General features: G+C 38.7%; 1 protein-coding gene across 1 annotated transcript in view; it reads left to right on the top strand.

Annotated features, from left to right (window-relative positions):
• Positions 1-10,866, top strand: part of Zdhhc2 (zinc finger DHHC-type containing 2) — a 60,866-nt gene extending 50,000 nt beyond the window's left edge. The window contains exons 11-13 of the mRNA XM_021170298.2: positions 2,253-2,365; positions 4,048-4,120; positions 8,798-10,866. Of these exons, the coding sequence (XP_021025957.1) occupies positions 2,253-2,365; positions 4,048-4,088 (154 nt within the window). The 3' untranslated portion in view covers positions 4,089-4,120; positions 8,798-10,866. The remainder of the gene's footprint in view (positions 1-2,252; positions 2,366-4,047; positions 4,121-8,797) is intronic.
• The last annotated feature ends 9,547 nt before the right edge of the window (positions 10,867-20,413 follow it).

A 20,413-nucleotide genomic window follows, 5' to 3' on the forward strand; every position in this document is an offset into this window, starting at 1 on the left:
GTTTGGAAGCTGATTATGGGATGGATCCCTGCATATGGCAATCACTAGATGGTCCATCCTTTCGTCACAGCTCCAAATTTTGTCTCTGTAACTCCTTCCATGGGTGTTTTGTTCCCATTTCTTATAGAACCCGGGACTACCAGCCCAGGAATGTCACTGCCCACAGTGGGCCCTCTCCCCTTGATCACTAATTGAGAAAATGCCTTACAGCTGGATCTCATGTAGGCATTTCTTCAAGGGAGGCTCCTTTCTCTGTGATAACTCCAGCTTGTGTCAAGTTGACACACAAAACCAGCCAGGACACCTGACCTACTAGACAGCTTCAGATCTGCCTTTGAAACATCTGTAATGTCATTCCTTCTCATTTTCTCATAATTTCCAACCCAGAGCCACAAAGACCTTGTTCTGTTTCTAAATTCTCCCAATTCTGCATTTTATGCCTTTGTACTTGCCAACTCCCCTCTATTCCTGAGCAACTGGCCATCATGGGGGGCAGGTAGGGAGGCAGCCAGGAGTCTCCTGTTATTGTGTAACTGAGGATGTCTTTAAACTTGTGATCTAGAATTGTAGGTGTCTGTTACCCCTCCCTGTACCTGAGAGTCCACGTTCAGTAACATTTAGACAACAAAATATCACTGTTTAAGGGAAGCACAGGAAGTTACTGATTTATTATTATGTCCAGTATTATTGTTCCTTCTTTGATGATAAAATTTTCATGAGTGTGAAGCCCTCATTCTTTGATACAATTTTACATGCTTCAGGTGATTATAATGATTTCATTTTTAAGGCTATAAAGTTAAGCTTTTATACTGTGTTAACTGCCATATATCTAAAATTTCTAAATACTTTCATTTCTTTCTTGTTGCTTCAACATGGTTATTGATTTTTTAAATTTGATAATTTGATATATTAAATAGATTAAAAAGAAGTAAATTTTTAAAAAGTATGCCCACACAGGCTTGTACCCATATATCATATATCTAAATAATCTCAATGTTTCTTCTTTAATTTTTCATATTTTAAGACAGTTCTTTTCTTTTAAAACATTGCCACACTTTATGAGGGTATTCTAAAAGAGTTTCTGTGCTAATACATGTCCCTAAGTTAAGTAGTATTTTATGTTTATTTTCTGTGTCATAAAATATATTATTGTGTAGCAGATCTAACTAATTTTTTTAAGAAAATTCTTTTTTTTTTCCTGATTCTTTTACTTCCCAAATTGTATATTAGGTTTCTGAAAACAGATAATATCAGATGTTTAAAAAACCTCCTGCAAGATAATGGCTCAACTTTCACTTACAAAAGGGCAGTAGTTCTTTGTTCTAGCTGAACAAGGTCACTCTCCAGACACAAATCTAATTTTTTCTTTGACTTTTCTTCTCACCGTCATCCTCATATTTCCTCCATATACATATCACTTGACAAAATCAATATATATTTTCTTAAGTTGATTATTTGCTATTATATGTGTTTGTGTGGTGTGCTTGCATATGTATATCCATTTCCATATGTATGTGGGTGCATATATGGGTACAGGTGCACATATTCGTGCCGGTATGCATGTGCATGCATATGGAGGCTGTAGGTGACATTTGGAGTCTGCTTTGATCTTTTGCCACATTATTCATCAAGACAAAGATCTCTCAATGGACTCTATAGGTCTTCGTTTTGACTAGCCTAGGTAGCTTGTTTGCTCCAGAGAAGCCGTTTCTCAAGTGTTCCGAGGAATCCCATTTCAGTCAGACTGCCACGCCCACCCGGCAATTACATAGGTCTAAGATGTGAACTCTGGATCTCATGCTTGTAAGACAAATGCTATACACACTGAGCCCAAATCCATGGCCCTCAATCTTATTTCAAAACCATTATCGTGAGAAGCTAGTATCACTTGGCATAAATAAAACTTAATAAACTGTCATCAAAAAAAAATGCTATTGCATGCTAACTAAATTATCTTGCATGCTAAAGAGAATATAGTGTTATTGGACCCTCAGAACATTTTCTGTATTCAAAATCGACATTTCTCGGAGTTGGGGACTGTCACGTTAGCATAACCTGGAATACAAGGAGACAAAACAGAGTGGTTCTCTAGTGGAGAGCCCAGTTTTATGCATTTTTCTTGTAGTCCTTGGTTATCATGGGTCTTTCCCAAGAGCGTCTTGCATTGCAAGAAGTCTGCATTTCATTTTTTTGAGAAACATTCAGCTGTGCTATTAAGAGTTGACTTGGGCTCCTGATTATTTTTTTGTCAGTCCTGAAAACCACCAGTTTCCTGCAAAGCCTCTGAGAGAGTCCCAGAGCCACCTCCTCAAGGATTCTCAGACCTGGACAGAGAGCAGCGCAAACCCTGGGAAGGGCAAAGCCGGTGAGGGTGCACTAGCTTTTCTTTTAGTAGCCTCTGTTTTTCAAAGGTAAAGGCGGAGGAAAAAGTCTGTTACACAGTTTCATATCTTATTGTGAACGAGACTCCCGTCAAACAGAATTCATCTTTACTGTGGCATGTTAAAAATGGTAAGTGATTCACAATACAAAGTATTCAAAGTGAAAGAACGCAATCAATTCAGAAATTTGAAAAATGTCCCCAGAAGAGGATCTTAAATTTTGTCTAGTTTTAGATGATCTAGAGTGATTATGTGATCACCTTAACTTCAGCTGCTTTCGACTTCTTCACCTCCCACTCCCCATCCCCCACCCCCTTTCTGGTGATTTTACTTATTTTTTTTATTACTTCCGTCACTGTAATCTATTAACAAAGAACAAGCAGTCGAGGTTTTGAACTCAGAAATGATTACCAAGATTGGTCTTTTAATGACATTTAGATTTTGGTTTTTTACCTTTGCGCTATCAGGGGTTAAATACAATAGTGTGGTTATAATGCAGGGGTGTGTGTATGTGTGTGTGTGTGTGTGGTGTGTTGAGTACAAAACCACAAACCTGTGATTAAGGTCCTGTTACCTAGAACAGTTCCAGATCAATTTTAATCACTCAAATTTAAACCTTAACTTGTTTTTACTTCACTCCCCTTCATTTTCAAAATTCACACACTGGTTCATTATTCTTTAAAGCACTGAGTGATTTATTTGTGATCTCTTTGGTATATAGTGATAGTTTCAACAAAACAGATAGTCCTGAGTAAAAATTCTAGTTAGTGTTTAACATCTGATCAGCCACAGTATCCCAAAATGTAAGGTTTCCATAGCAAATCTTAGAGTTGTTTTCAAAATACATTTTCCTCATGATTTGGTCTCCCTCGCTTTCAGACATAGTAAAGTAGTTCACTCTCCAGGCTGTGGGAAGGATGAGGCATTACCTACACAGTAATTGATGATACTTATTTGGCTTCTAAACACTAGTTTCCATAGAAACCAAAGAGTGATGCAGGGGCAGTTGTCAGGGAGGCTCACAAGTCTTTCTTCCAGGAAGAATTTATACTTCATCTTACAGTACACATTAACATATTGCTGATTTCTTGTTTTTTAATGTGCTATTAATTACTTGGCAGTTTAGGTTGATTTTTACGGTTTTTTGACTGCTAAGTCGAGAAGCTAAAGGGTGAGGTAAGGAAGGTGGGAAGGACTTGAGAAGGAAGGGAGAAAAAACGCTGCTTTCATCCAGCAAGAGAGGGGAGAGGCTGGGAAATCAAGTGGATGCAATGCCTGCTCCCCACACATCTTTCTTTCCTGTGGTCCCCTGCCTCCTTAGCTCTGTCTTCCCTCACTGCCCCTGCTCTGGTCTGGGTGTGTGTGTGTGTGTGTGTCTGTGTTTGTCTGTGTGTGTGTGTGTGTGTGTGTGTCTGTGTGTGTGTGTGTGTGTGTGTGTGAGAGAGAGAGAGAGAGAGAGAGAGAGAGAGAGAGAGAAAGAGAGGAAAAGAGTATTGATTTAACTAATACTGTGCAGTGTGTGAATGTCTAATGTGTTTCTATAAATCAAAAATGAATACATTATAAAAAACTTTTTGTTATTATTATAGAGGGCCTTTAGAGATAGAAATTTCCTGCCATTTGTTCAAAGAAGTCCAAAAAAAAATCTTAATTTATGTTTTTTAAGGTATGAGCAACCCTGCACTAACTATGGAGAATGAGACTTAGTTCTACAATCAGAATGAAACCACTCTTGTAAAGTAAGATGTTTTGATTTGATTGTTACACTTTATTTCTAACAGCTTCCTAGTTTCACAGAGTTGATAGTTTCCATGAGCAATATTTATTTTGACTGGCTTGGAAGGTATCTTACATGACCAATGGGATTCCACGAGTCATGTTGGACATGGATTATGGACCTAGCTTCCGTATTAGCCAGCATTTATGCTAACTTGGCAAGCTATAAAAATAAGTTGATGGAAACATGACAGGGATGGATCCTAAAACAAGCACTGTCTTACATTTTACAGGATCCCAGAATTAACTTTTCTTCTCATTGAGGGCATTGCCATCATATCCTCGACCATCTATTAGCCGATTCTTACTTGGTCTAAGTACTAGATGACTAAGTCTTGTCAGCACAAGCTTCGTCATCGCCATTTTGGGTCACTCACTGTCGGAACTCATCATTGGTCTTCTTTCATAGTTGTTCCTGTTCATTTTCTTTAAATTATAGTAACAAGTAAACTTGTGCTTTCCAATAAGTTTCCTTAAATCCTACCTTGTTTATAAACCTGTAGTTAGCACAAAGGGATAATAAAGAGTGCCTTTGAAATAAACACCTGTGCATCTACTAGAAAAGCCAGCTCTCTCCCTATATGTGCAACATTAGAATAGATACAATGTATCCATATATGGTATGCATGCCTGCAATCCTGGCACTCAGTAAGGAAAAGAAAAAAAGATTGCTGCAAGGTCATGGCCAACCTAGTCTGTATAAGGAGTTCTAGGCCAGCCAAGGCTACATGGAAAGATCCTATCTTCAAAGCATGTAAACAGAGAACAAGCACATTATAGCTAAGTTACACATTAAACATTATAAATACAACTTTATATTTTAAAAACTGCATTCTAAAATCATCTATTTTTAGAGAGACATGGGATTGCTGTCCAAAATAAAATAATTTGTATCAACATGAATATTGAATGTTTTAAATTTTTTCTTTGCTTGTTTTTGATGAATAACAGTGTAAATAAGGGTAAAATACAGAAGGGTGTAGAGGCATGTTCATTTAATCCCAAAATCTCAGGAGCAGAGCTAGGTAGAGCTTTGTGAAGTCAAGGCCAGCCTGTGCTAAGTAGTGAGCTCCATGTCATTCAGAGCTGCATAATGAGACTCTGTCTTGGGGGGGGGGGGGCGGTGAGTACAAATTAAATTATAAGCTGCTAGTTGAATAGGGTTTTGGCTTTTGGAAGTCATGATCACTCTGAATATATGATAATACAATAGATCACACTAATTATAGCTATAGTTAGGAAGGTGAAAATGGAATATTCTGAATCATACTAAATTCCAAGTAGGTATTACTTAATTTCAAGAAAAGATCCTAAGAGTGGACCTGTGAGTGCAAAAATATGAAGTACTAGTTAATATATATAATATATTAGTAGTATAATATATATATATATATTTATGGTCTGGAGAGATGGCTCAGTGATGAAGAGCACTGACTGCTCTTCCAGAGGTCCTAAGTTCAATTTCCAGCAAGCATGTGCTAGCTCATAACCATCTATAATGGCATCTGTAGCCCTCTTCTGGTGTGTCAGAATACACAGCTACATTGTACTCAGATACATAAAATAAATAATCTAAAATAAAATAATAATTTAGAGAACATAGTTGTGTAAGACATAGGGTCCTCCAGATTTGTTTTCAGTATTTCAAACCATTTTTAGTACAGAATTTTCTCTATATTAATAGTGCACTTGTTTAAATGGCAACGCTGTTTCTAAGTCCCCTTTGTATTCTAATATTCTGACACCGACCAGTGTTGTGTTTGTTAATGACTAAGCCAAACACATTTCACAGAGATAGCATCTGTAGGATCTCAATATTTGATAGAGACGTAACTGAGCAATTAAAATTAAAAACCCACAGAAGCTTGATTTTATTACCTTTGAACATATAAAGTTGGTATTTGTAGCCAAATCACAGCAAAATCAACTGCACACACCTTTAAAAAACAAGAACAAAAACAAAACAAACAAACAAAAAACCACCAAGTAATTTTTTTACGTGTTTCTCATTTAAGTAACAACCATTGCCAGAAAAGTTTTTAAATTAAATTTCAGCCCCTGGCACCAGTTCTTTGAGGAAGGCAGCCAAGCAATGGGGTATGGAGTCAAGAGCAAGGCCAAAGGTTACCTTTGGCAATTCTTCTGTCTAGAACTTTTTGCTATTCTAAATTCAAAAGCCATTGGCTTCTGTTAACTAACTTCTGCTGCTCAGGAGCAGGGAATAAAGAAGAGGAATTAGCTTATTCAGGCTCTCCTTCAACTCAGAAGCTCTTCCACAGCAGTGGGGTGCTCAGAGTTTCATTAACTCTTTGTGAGCCAGAGTAAAAGGAAAAGAAAGCCATGCAAGCAGAATGAAAATCTTTTGCACATTCAACTCGCACAGACACAAACACATACACACACAAACATGTACACACACACACACACACACACACACACACACACACACACTGGTTGGGTCCCGACCATCTGTCTCATCAACTCCAGGAGGGTTCATTCATTCTAGATGAAAAAGAAGCCCCAACCTTTATTACTCAAAGAAGAAACTTCTACCTTTTTATTGCTGAGAGTAAGAAAAAGCCCTTTCCTTACTGTCATTCTTAGTTCTTATACTTGCTCAAGAGAATTGATTACATGGTCTTCCAAGCATCTTCATATTCCATAAGTTCATAGCAAGTTTTAAGACACCAATTCAAGTCATAAATTGAGAAGGAGTCACAGCAGAAATCTTTACATGTGTTTCCATTAAGACTAGTACCTGACTAAACATTATCTGTTACTAGCTCCATAAGTTTATTAAAAGCTTAAAACAATAATTCTGATGTCATAAGTTAGCATGATTTTACCAAGAAACAAAATCATCTGCTTTGTGTCCCACTAATTTTGAAGTTTTCTATAGGTAAACAATAGTTTATTTTTTGTCTTTGCACATACAATAAATTGTCCCTTCCCAAAGCAGACCTTTAGTTACCAGATAGTAGCCTCACAACTAAGCTAAAAGGGATGTTTTCCCTGCTCATACATGTGCTCTAAGCCTGCTTTCTTAACCCAGCACATTCGCCCGTGACCCATGAAGGTTTATAGAGCCCTATTTGCAGCTTTTCAGAGGGCTGGAAATTACTTGTATAATTTAGGAATTCTATAAAATCATTATCAGGAATTGTGAACTCATCAATGCGTCTATACAGAATTACTACATATCATATCTTTGTTGATCTGCAGAATATCTGCCCAATAGGGTGGGCTCATCCCCAGGAATCACTAGTCTATGTAATAGTGACAGGAAAGGTATATTAACAACAAGAGGCAATCCTGGGATGAAATCTCTGAAGGCCCTGCAATTCAGAGCTTACCCATCACAGCCATGCAACGTGATGTGCCATCTCCAGGAAACTTACTTGAATGCCTTTAGCCTTTCTTAGATGGCTCCTGACAAGGGACTGCTTGTTTGTCTTGAGCCAGGTCTCATTTGTTAGTCTCAGAACCATTGTGTAGACCAGTATAGTCTCAGGCTTCTAGAGATCTGCCTGCCTTTACCTGCCACTACCTTACCTGTGGTGGAATTAAAGGCATTCAGTACCATGCCTAGTGATACCACACTTTAAGAAAATAATTTTTCTTGCATCATGTCTCACATTTTCAATTCATGCAATACATGCATTTGTGGATCTGTGTCTAGTGGGGGCTAGAGAGATAGCTCAGTGGTTTAGAACACTGGCTGCCCTTTCAGGGAACCTGGGTCCAAATCCCAGTACCCATATGGCAGCTCACAACTGATTGTAACTCCAATTTCAGGATATCTGACAACCTCATACTCGTACAGACATGCATGCAGGCAAAGCACCAGTGCACATAAAATAAAATATAAAAAATTATGAAACTGTGTCCAATGTTGATGGACCTAATACAGATTGTCAAATGGTATCTCCTGTTCTTGTCTTTTTGGACTGCATTAGTCAGTGTTCTTCAGTCTTGGGAGAGATGCTGAGGATGGATTGCCAGGGCCTTATACATTCTAAATAAGCACCATACCATTGTGTTCAGTACCATACCGTGCCATGCCATACCATATCATACCATATCATACCATATCATACCATACCATACTATACCATACCATACCATACCATACCATACCATACCATACCAAAGTCCCAAGCCTAATCTGTGGCCTTTTCTCATTTCAGCATAATTTACAAATAGTTATATTTTTCCTGAAGTGTACTGTGATGCTAAAAACATTATATACCCAACCCTCCTTGTCGTGGAACAAAACATGTAAAAGTACTGTGATATCATGCGTATAAGTTTCCTTAAATTCCCCTCAACTCTTAAGACATTCCTAGTCTCCAACTGGCCTCAGAGAGATGAACAAACAACTTATCTCCTGGAACTAGACAGTCATACAGAAACTTTCATTGCCATAGGCCTACCAAGTCTGCATTGACAGTGCATTTAGTAAAAGCATCTGTTATGTGTGTACATTGGATTTGGAGGTCTGTATTCAAGAAGACAACTGCCACGCCTTGCATCATGGGAGTCAGTTTGGAACACGGGGTATGTGATAATGCAACAAATAGTGAATACATTGCTTGTTTTTGTGTTTAACATAGTCTCGTTGATTTTTGTTTGCTTTTAAGGTACCAGTGCTGTGGAGGAATGGAACAAGCTTCCAATTGGAAGGCACCATTTGCCAATTGTCCCTATATCCCTTTGACTAGATATGCAAATTTTGTCTTCAGTGATGGGGATCAAACACAGCAGCATGAAGAGTTTCAAGTAATCACCAAACTGATGCTTAAAACAGAACACTGTTTATTCCAATATATAAACTTCTGTAACTAATACAAATTACTATTAACCTTTAAAAGTCATTAAAAGGGAACCATTTTCTGCCAAAACCCGAGAATAAGTTTATGGGCCAATGTTCATTCGAATAATTGGGTTTTACAACTTATCTCATAATCCCATTATTCATTTGATATTCTGTTTTAGAAATTTTAGGTTAATCTTAAGATTTAATAAATTTCAAGTCATGTTATTATGCAAAGCTGTATTTGAGAGCAGGTAAGAAATCATCCTTGATTTTTTTTTTTTTTCTGATGTGAAATTAGCTTCCGATGAGAGAGCTGCATTGACTATGAACTCATTACGGAGGCCATGTAGCCTACAGCTGGTCATTTATCCCCTTGTGCAAGGTTTGAATTCCCGTTCTAGACTTTGTCTCCCATTGGAAGATTCAAATACAGATACTGAAGCTCAAGTTCACTGTTCAAAGCAATTGGATAAAAACTTTTGTCAGACTTACCATGGTGTTTTGACAAAGAACTTACATCAGAAATGTACTTTCATGTCTTCTCATTTGAAATCAGAAGGAACACATGCTAATTCTCTTGAAGATTGCCTGGCAACACTCTTTTGCTGGTTTGGATGTTATCAAATCTGTTTTTTTTTTTTTTAAACTACTTGCTCAGTGTTATTGTGAAAAGACTGAGTTTCTAAGCATTTCTGATAAATCAATGGATTATTCCTCCATATGCACCTGTGTATCATCTCTGTCTTTTCATCAAAACTATAATTGTCAATAGATATTTTTCCTCAAATGCCTATCCAGATTAAATTATGCAAATCATTTAAAAATGAGGAAGTTTAGTTTACCGTGAACTAAACAGCGTGCTGTTTAGAAATGTAGTTTAGGGTAAACTACGATAATGTGTTTGTTGATGCCAAAATGTTTGGCCTCAGTAAGTATACTCACAGAAGTTCTTGTGCCTTGTATGCACTATTTACAAAAAGGAAAAAAATCTCATTTTTAAAAAAAATCTGGGAAGTAAGTTTTATAAATTAATCATTAGAATGGTAAGCTGTGCCGTTGGTCCCTTTGGTACTAATTTTGAGAATTTCAAGTAGATTAGCTTTTTAAAAAAAAAATGGCTAAATAATTGATGTAAGCAAGAATTCACTACAAACGGAAAGACCTGGAGAGAATAGAATAATGAAAGATCCTTGCAATCACTCATCCTTGCTAAAAGCGTTTTTGAGTTTTGTTTGTTTTTTTCGAAACAGGGTTTCTCTGGGTAGTTCTGGCTGTCCCTGAACTCACTCTGTAGACCATGCTGGCCACGAACTTTTGAGAGTGTTTAGGGAGAGCAGACATCAGCACAGGTCATTGTGGGATCCAGGTGGGTGCGGTTCTGTGGATGAGGACAATGGTGCTTCCTCGTATCTCAAGCTTGAGCGTTTGATCTGACAATCTACTTCAGAAGACTCAGAGGATGAAGGATGCTCTCCCCTTTGTCTTTAAGCATGTTTTGGTCATTTGTCATTACCGGAAGTGCCAGACTGGAGCTCATAGCTCCTGCTAGAAGTCTTTTGGGCAGCAGCATGTGGTGTATTTGAAGATCTATGCAGCAGATTTTCTGATAGCACAGTGCTCCCTTATCCGTTTTCCAGGACAGGAGTCTATGAGGCATGTCCTTTTATCAAAGTGGTAGCTGGTGGGGCTGGGGGAGGATTTACGTTTTACCCTGGTAGGATGCTGTTATTTCTGCTCTCTTTAGGTCGTTTATTTACTTATTTTAAATACCTAAGTCCATACACCTTAGAGTCAAAATGGAAAAAAAGATTAAGAAATAAATTTTTTTCAGTATGTTGTAATGGTTACTTCCGTTTCCATCCAGTTATTTAACCTTTGAAGTTTGTTGGTCATTTTGTTCTAACTCGTGGAATGAATGATTGGGATGACTGCATATCTCATCAGAAGTACACTGCCACCTTGCCTGAGTGGACAAGCATCATCGAATAAATATGTCTGCATTCTGTACAGCATCTTAACTATTTCCCTTCAAACGATGTGATGGCTTCAGTAAAATTTGTGCAGACACACACGCATGCCAAATGTCCTAACTTATGTTTAAAATGGTCATTTCCATTTTCCTCGTTTTAAGAACTCTTTCCATATAGGCAACCGGATTTAGAAATCCTTCATTTAAAAATACTGAACAAAGGTTTCATTTATTTACATTACATCTACTGCCATATCGTAGAAGAGAACTGGCTTGTTCAATGGTAGCGCTTGCATCTGAACACAATGATGCTGCCTGCCAGCATTCTTGTTTTTCTTTCTGATATTCTCTAATGAAGAATCTGTTTGTCTTCATTAGCTACCTAGATGAAATTGCCTTGGCACTGTCAATACCATTCAAGAGAGGCTTTTGATAATAGTCTACTGGAGCTACTATTGGCAGAATTCATGCCAACGTCTAGTCCTAGCATGTCTCCCTGGAGGCAACTGGAAGATGAAGCATCACCTGTTAGTCATTAAGCAGTTCCGAGGACAACTGGAAATAGACTGTAAAATGTACATTTAGATGTCTATTGAAAAGTATGTCAACTGTTTAACAGCAAACTACCTCCACCAAGGAAATCAGATGCAGAGAGTTTTCTAACCAAGTTCATAGAAAGTAGCCTAATATGCAATTTATGTTTTAAGAAAATATGGAAAGGATGTTGTGCCATTATATTACAAAAGTCATTTTTCCCATTCTTAAATATGGGCAAAGTTAGTTGGCTGAATCTGTAGTCTGTATTTGTATTCTGTGTAAATATTTACAGATGAAATTAGCTATTTTGACACCTCAGCGAGGTTTTTTTGTTTTGGTTTTGGTTTTTTGGTTTTTTGTTGTTGTTGTTTTTGTTCTGGTTTGTTTTTGCACAGAAGCATATACACAAATCAATAAGGCGACTTACACTGTAAGGAATGGCAGTTTTCTCAGGGGAGCCTTTCCTTCTCCCCACCCAGATTGTATTCCGATGGGCCAATACTTTGTACAAAGTGACAAAACTAAACAGTGCTCTTACACACACACACACACACACAACTGCACACACACACACACACACACACACACACACACACACACACACACACACACACACACACACTGTGTCTGTACATAAGTTCCCTTTGTGGAAACTCAGACTTCTTAAGTAGTTCAAACCATGAACCCTTTCCTCCCAGGGGTGGTTGCGTTATCTTGTAGTAGAGTCCTGGTTTGTAAAGTGGTCATCACTGACATGATGAACACGTGTGTTTCAGAGGCACTCCTGTCAATGGAGGCACTCCTGTCGATGGAGACACCGTTGAGAAGCACCTCTCAGGCACAACGCAGCATAGCAGGAGATTCTGAGATTATCTAGGTATCTGTCCCCCTGGAATCTGAGATGTGAGTAGAGAATGCTTGACCATCACAGAGCCCACATGGTAACAGCTCAATCTCTAAGCCAACATTTGCAAGATTCTTGAGGATTCCCTCCACAGTAAACCACTGCAGAGGTGGGGCAGGAAGGTAGACTGATTGGTTGAGCTACCTGCCAGTCATACAGAGCTTCCTGAGTCTTTACTCTTGTAGGGATGAGTTTGTTTATTTGTTTTGTTTTGTTATTGTTATGTTTGGGTTTTCTGCTTTATTTTTTCTTTTTATCAATGCACCCACTTCTCAGTTATTGCTCCATACTCCCATTAGTAACACCAATAAATACTCATTATTCAACAAGTTGGACTTGGATAAAGTCATTATTTTGGTCGTGCTAGGTTCCCTTACTGGGATGAGTAGATGTGTGTGGCTGTCATCCCAGGAAGAGTCTCTCATACAACAGAAGTTCATTAATACTTAGTAATTTATTTGACATATAAAGGCACTGATTTAAATTGAGGAGGACAAAAATGCTCCAATTAAAGACTAAATCAAAGGAACGACCTCAACCCTGGAAAGCTGCAGTTTCCGTTGGCTTTTTTCAGTTTTTAAAGTGATGCTTTCACAAGTTTGGATTAAATGTTTTTTTGTTGTTGTTTTTTTCCTATATTTTCTACCACTATTTATGGCTCCTTAAAGCACAATCTTAAAGAATCTTAACTAGCTTAATAAAACCTTTGCAAACGAGACAGTGGCAGCACATGCCTTTAATCCCAGCAGTTGGGCAGCAGAGGCAATGGATCTCTGAGAGTTTGAGGCCAGCCTGGTCTACACAGCTGTAGAGGGGCAAATATAACTCTATGCAGGTTAAAAGGCTTGAAGTGAACACCCTTAGGCAAGTGGAGAAGACAGGGATGAGCCCCCAGTGGCTGTAGAGTCAACTAAGGCTCAGGCAGGAGCACAGGAGTGTTTACTGGTTTTATATGTAGGTATGCCTGTGATGGTGGTGTAAGACAGCAGCTTACTGTAGGACAACTTATTTGCCTTTATGCTACTGAACATTTTAACATATTCAGAACATAATAGAATTTGAGAGTGACTGCAGTTCGGCCAACCAGGGCTTGTGTTCCCTATCATCAAAATTCATTCAAAATATTAATCTAGAATGAGATTTTACTTATTTTGGATTTTTTTTCCTTCCCACAGATACATAAATTACTACCGAACATGTCTGCTTCAAGCATGATTTTACTTATGCCATATTAATCATTTTTAAAAGTCATTTGCGAGATCCCATTCGTCTTTCTTTGGTTTCTTTTTTTAAAACACGCCACCTCATTTTTTATCATTTTTACAATAGACTAAGAAGAAGCTCTTTAACGGTTAAGTGCTCAGCCATACCGAAGACAGACATGTAGATCACTTCCAAAACTCAGTGAATATCACAGAAAAGGAGTTGGGAAGAACGTAAGCTGGAATACAGGGCAAAGGACTGCGAAATACTGTAGCTTTTGGACATGATACAGCCATTCCATCATGACTCCACAGCAGCTATAAAGAACCTTTAATATCTTTTAAATTTTAGGGGTGTGTGTGTGCTCATGTGTGTATGTGCGTGCACATGCTTGTGAACACCATGTGTGACCTCTGTGAAGGGAAGAGGGCACCTTGGACTTACCCAAGACTGGGTGTGTCCATAGCTAATCATAGACCAGGAAGCGGCTCCCTACAGAACTACTACAACTGATGGATTCTAGCAAGATGGGCCGTCAATGACTTTGGCTTTACTCACTGGGCATCCTATCAGGTTCACGGATAGTTCCCGACCCATGGTCACACAAACAGCCCTGATTACACTGGCCACAAAACAAAACAACATAAATGAGCAAAAAAGACTGCCTGGGAGGAAGGAGCAGAATGTGAACAAGAGAGGACAAAGGGCAGGAGGTGAGAATAATCAGAAGGCAGTAAGTTATTAAATTGCCAAAGGACATTTTAGAAACATTTATTTTACATTTGAAGTGTTTTTTCCTGTGTGTGCTTGCTGTCTTCAGACATTAGAAGCAGGAGCTTCTGCTCAGCCCCCTGGAACTGGAGTTGCAGATGATGATAAACCACTATGTAGATGCTCAGAAATAAACCCAGGTCTTTTGTAAGAGCAACAAGTGCTCTCAACCAGTGAGCCATCTCTCTCCGGTCCCAGTCAAAGAACAAATTTAATAACAGCTCTAAAAAAAAAAAAAATAAGAACTATAAAAATTCCATTGAAATTAAATGGATTTTGAAATACAATTTTCATTGCACTTTGCATCAAAATAAACAAAGAAAGTGAAGAACTGAAGAAAAACATTTCCAATGAGAATTTACAAAGAATATACATTTAATTTGTATGACTTAATTCTATCTATCTATCTATCTATCTATCTATCTATCTATCTATCTATCTAGGTTTTCAAGACAGGGTTTGAATTCACAGAGGTCCATTTGCATTTGCCACCACCACCACCTGGATTTTTTAAAAATTATTTTTATTGTATGAAGGTTTTAGCTATGTGTATGTCTGTTTGCCCACATGTCCCTGGTCCCCGTGGAGATCAGAAGTTATCAGATGTCCTGGGACAGTTACACACGTTTGGGAACCACTGTGTGGGGGTTGGGAGTAGAACCTGGGTCCTATTCAAGAACAGCCAGTGCTCTTAACCACTGAACCATCTCTCAGACCTTTAATATCTCTTAGTTTTTTTAGGCACATGCATATGTGTGTGCATGTGGTGTGCACGTGCAATCGCTATGCCATCTGTGAAGGTAAGAGGGTCCCTTTAAAGGGCTGTTCTTACCTTTCATCTTGAAGCAGGGTCTCTTGTTTCTGCTGCTGCTGCTGCTCCATACTCACTCCAAGGCTATCCTTGAGCTCTTCTTGCTGGGATTGCAAATGCACGCATTGGATCCAGCTCTTTACATGGACTCCAGGGGTTAAACTTGAGTTATCAGACCCACATGCCTAATAGTTTTACTCACTGAATCATTTCTGCCAGCCCTCATTTAAACTTTAATAGCACCTAGAGTACGGAACAACTTGGAAGGCTTCTGATTTAAAGGTTAGTCTTTGCTGAAAACTAACACAGTAAAGGTATTGTTTTGCTTTGTAATTTTAAGGCAAACTTGTTAAGGAACTCTGCCAAACTTATAATAAAAGCTGATAGCCAAAGTCGCTGCCCCAGTAGTTGACTGAGGATAGTTCTCATTCAGAAAAATTGCTCTTAACCCTACATTTAAAAATTACAACAAAAATCCCAGAGTGGTCATACATATCTTTCATCCCTGAACTCAGAAGATAGGAGGGAGGGGGATCTCTGAGTACATAGTGAGTTTGAGGACAGTCATAATTACATATTCAAACTTTGGGCTTTTGGGTTGTTGTTGTTTTTCCTTGAGACAGATTTTCTCTGTGTAGCCTTGGCTCTTCTGGATTTCACTCTGTAGACCAGGCTAGCATCTAACTCAGAGATACACCTGCCTCTGTCTCCCATGCGTTGGGATTAAAGGCATGAGCCACCACAGCCTGACTTTTTTTTTTTTTTGAGACCCTGTCTTCAAAAAAGGATAGAAAGAAAAGAATAAAAGTGTCTTAGGGTTTCTATTCCTGCACAAACATCATGACCAAGAAGCAAATTGGGGAGGAAAGGGTTTATTCAGCTTACACTTCCATACTGTTCATCACCAAGGAAGTCAGGACTGGAACTCAGGCAGGTCAGGAAGCAGGAGCTGATGCAGAGGCCATGGAGGGATGTTCTTTACTGGCTTGCTTCCCCTGGCTTGCATAGCCTGCTCTCTTATAGAACCCAAGACTGCCAGCCCAGAGATGGTCCCACCCACAAGGGGCCTTCCCCCCTTGATCACTAATTGAGAAAATACCCCACAGCTGGATCTCATGGAGGCATTTCCCCAACTGAAGCTCCTTTCTCTGCAATAACCCCAGCCTGTGTCAAGCTGACATATAAAACCAGCTAGTACAAAAAGTTAGTATTAAATTCAATGCGGTAAAAGTTGAATTAGAATTTTCGCTTGTCTCTAACTTGGAAGAGGAAGGATAACTACAAGGTTAAGCTCTTGTCTAAATAAGGTGTTCAAGGTCAGTCAGGACTACATAGCAAGAGCGGGCCCCAGACAAACATGGAAACAGAATGTTCTGCTTGGCTCAAAACTTCATAGAATCCGTGGGTAAGCTCATGAGAGTCAGTACAGTGAATTGTTGACATGAAGTTCCTGCACAGCATACTTGTCTGTGAAGTACCCATTGGTGAATGAACACTTGCATGTTATAAACTCCTAATATTTCACAAGTTTTATAAGTCTGGCCAATTACAACATTTCTGTTTACCTTTATCATAGATTGTAGTACACCCAGGAGATTGTACTTTCTTATACCGACAATGGGTTATGAGCATCTTTCAGTTAATTTTTTAAAAAATTCTTTCAGTTCAAACTCAATATCGATTTCTTAAAAATTAGGGCCCATAGTTCCTGTAACATCTGGCTCATTAAATGCAAAAGAAATGCATCCCAAATCATTTGATGTTGCTTCCAATGTCTTCTTCAGTCTTCAAGCAACAATTCCCCAGAGGTCTGGTGCTTCTCTGGACACTTTACTTGAAACATTCAAGCAGGACATGGGGAATGAGTTCTTTTGGCCAATGATCTGGCCACTGGGAAAGGTACTTTGATTGCAGGTTGTTTTCATTTTTAATTTTCAAGAAATTATGATGTGATAGGATAACCCACAAGTTTCTAATTCTTCAGTTGCTTTCTCCTAAGTGGGGAACACTGTCAAGAGTTTATTCTGGAAATGTCAACACACTGTATTTGTCAAATTAGTATCATAGAATAATAAATGTGTACACTGGATAATCCAGTAGGAAGATAGCACTTCCCCTGAGTTCTGGCTATGTGTAAATTAATTAGGAAGACTTTCAGAGAGTTTCTGGAGTACCCTGCTTGAACAAGATCACCACAGGAAGCATTTGCTAAATAAAGCCCTCTTACTCAAAGCACTCACAAGGGCTGGAGTTGACCCAGAAACGGCTTGAACATTAAAGAAGGTGAGCAGTTAAGAGCACTGGCTGCTCTTCTGGAGGACCTGGGTCTGATTACCAACACCCACATGATGCCCCACGACTCTAACTCCAGGCCTAGCGGATCAGATACATTCTGTTCAGGCTTCCAAAGGCATCAAGCACACACATGGTGCACACACACACACACACACATATGTAAAGTAAAAACCAAACAAATATCAGGATAACAGTGATGATGCCTTCAGAGCCTATCAGGATTATACATACCCCCCCCCCCACACACACACCCATAGTCATTCTCTCAAGCACCTGAAAGCATATGTAAATTGCATGTATCCTATTTTGATATAATGGGCAGGTACTAGAAAAAAAACACAGTGGTATAGTTTCAATACATGTGGCACCCCAAATGCTAATTATTACTAGCAGAGTGTGATCATGCACATCAGAAGCAGCTTCTGCATCAGCAACCTAACTTTCCTACTGTCAAATAAAATAGCCATGAACAATCCATGGATGATTAATGGGGCACAATTACAACAAACCTCTCATTTATGGACTAGAGAGATGGCTCAGTGATTAAGAGCACTGGCTGCTTTCCCAGAAGAGTTAGGTTTTATTCCCAGCATACGCACAGTAGCTCACAACCTCAAGTAATCTCAGAGGACCCAAAGCCCTCTGCGGATCTTACCAAGTACCAGGCATGTACCTGGTGCACATGCATACATTCAGTCAATACATTCATTTCCATATACTTAAATAAATTTAAAAAATAACCCTTCACTTATGGATACTGAAATTGGAATTTCATATAATTTACATGTCAGGACATGTTCTGCACACAGTCTAACCATTTAAAAAACGGTTTTTAAATTCTCAGTTTGCAAGACACAAAAGTATAGCAGATTGCCTTATAGACCAGTTCAACCTTTCTTCTGTAAAGACTGGTGATTCCAGATGACTGGGTCAAATGCCTTCAAAGCTGAGATTTAGTAAGGTTTTAACGGTCCTGAGCAAAAGTTACTTCTAGAGAAGAGAGACAAATTGATACAAATCAGGAAACTCAGCAACAGATGCGGAACAAGCAGTTCCAGTTTCTGAGAGGAAGATCAAAAAGAAACCATAGAACACTGCTTCATCTTAGATTTTCGAAATAAGTCCTAGTAAGGTTGTGCTAAGTATACTTAGTTTGTCTTACAAAAGCAAAGGACAGAAGGATTCCCTTCTATCCTTTCTGGAGGTTAAAGGGGATTGAAGCCAGGGTTTTCTACTCTTATCAAACTCATGATCCTCCTTGGAGCTCCCCAATGTTAGGTGTTCCTGGGGATATAAAATTATTTAGTCCTCTTCCCAGGGTTCCAAGGACAAACCATTTGTTCAAAGAAGTCCAAAAAATTCTTAATTTATGTTTTTTATGGGCCATCTAGAGACTGCCATATCCGGGGATCCATCCCATAATCAGCCTCCAAACGCTGACACCATTGCATACACTAGCAAGATTGTGCTGAAAGGACCCAGATATAGCTGTCTCTTATAAGACTATGCTGGGGCCTAGCAAACACAGAAGTGGATGCTCACAGTCAGCTATTGGATGGATCACAGGGCCCTCAATGGAGGAGCTAGAGAAAATACCCAAGGAGCTAAAGGGATCTGCAACCCTATAGGTGGAACAATATGAACTACCCAGTACCCCCCTGGAGTTTGTGTCTCTAGCTGCATATGTATCAGAAGATGGCCTAGTCAGCCATCAGTGGAAAGAGAGGCCCATTGGTCTTGCAAACTTTATATGCCTCAGTACAGGGGAACGCCAGGACCAAGAAGCAGGAGTGGGTGGGGGACTTTTGGAATAGCATTGGAAATGTAAATGAAATAAATACCTAATTTAAAAAAAAAAGGGAAAAAAGAAAATTTGGGGACTAAATAGAGAACAGAAGGAAAATAGAGAGGAAAAGAGAAAAAATTCTATATCTCTATGTATTACATATAAGTATACATATGCATATATTATGTGTGTACATGTATATGCGTACATGTACACATATGTGTACTTGGCTATGTATATGTAACTTATTTTTTCATTTTTAGCAGTAGCTCTAATGGCTTTTTTTAACCAAGATTATAATTTCGTCAATTCAAATAATGTAACGAAGTCTTGTTTATTTATGAACAGGGATATAAATTTTTGTTACTAAAAGTTCTTTGTAATACATTAACAAACAAGAAAAAAAAAGTAAGTCTTTATCAAACAGGAAGGAGGGCTTCTCATTATCTGCATATACTCAATTCCCCTAATCTTCCAGGTCTATAACCTCTAGCCTCTCCCAGGACGTGTACAATTAAGGAAAAGCTGTGCAATAGTATAGTGTCTGGATACTCAAGTGAGGCTATTTTGGCCTTCTCCATCCTGCCTAAATGGGATGTAATCAGATAAAAAGACCAGCACGGAAAAATCCTTTTGCAAGGGAGTGCAGCTGAACACACCAAGACAGTGGTTAATGACTCAGGACACTCACAACAGCAGGATTACAGATGTGAGCTTCTACACCCAGAGACTTTTAATTTCTTTCAGTCAGGTACTTAACAAAGGGCAAGGAAAAGAAATACAGCTGATACAAAGGGTTCAGAATGCCTTGCTTTATGGCCCAGGCTCTAGGCTGGAGAATTGATTTATGGATCAGCTGACCTTACTGGAACTTTGAACACTAATAAAAACTAAACCAATCTTTTGAAAAAAATAACACACACACACACACAAACCACCTATTGCTAGTGAAGTCCTGTTAACCAAAGAAAATGGCTCAAGTATTCAACACTTCTAAAGAGCTCCAAAACCAAAGTCATCAGTCACAAACATATAGGAAAACATTTTTGAAGCCTTTATTTACAAAAGCTTTAAAAACAAATAATACCCTCTGTTTTGCAAATAATGTTTAGTTTAAAAAGGACCGCCCAGGTACAGCATTTTCATATCATGTTTACAGAATGT

This window comes from Mus caroli, chromosome 8, assembly GCF_900094665.2.
Source record: "Mus caroli chromosome 8, CAROLI_EIJ_v1.1, whole genome shotgun sequence".
Lineage (NCBI taxonomy): Eukaryota > Metazoa > Chordata > Mammalia > Rodentia > Muridae > Mus > Mus caroli.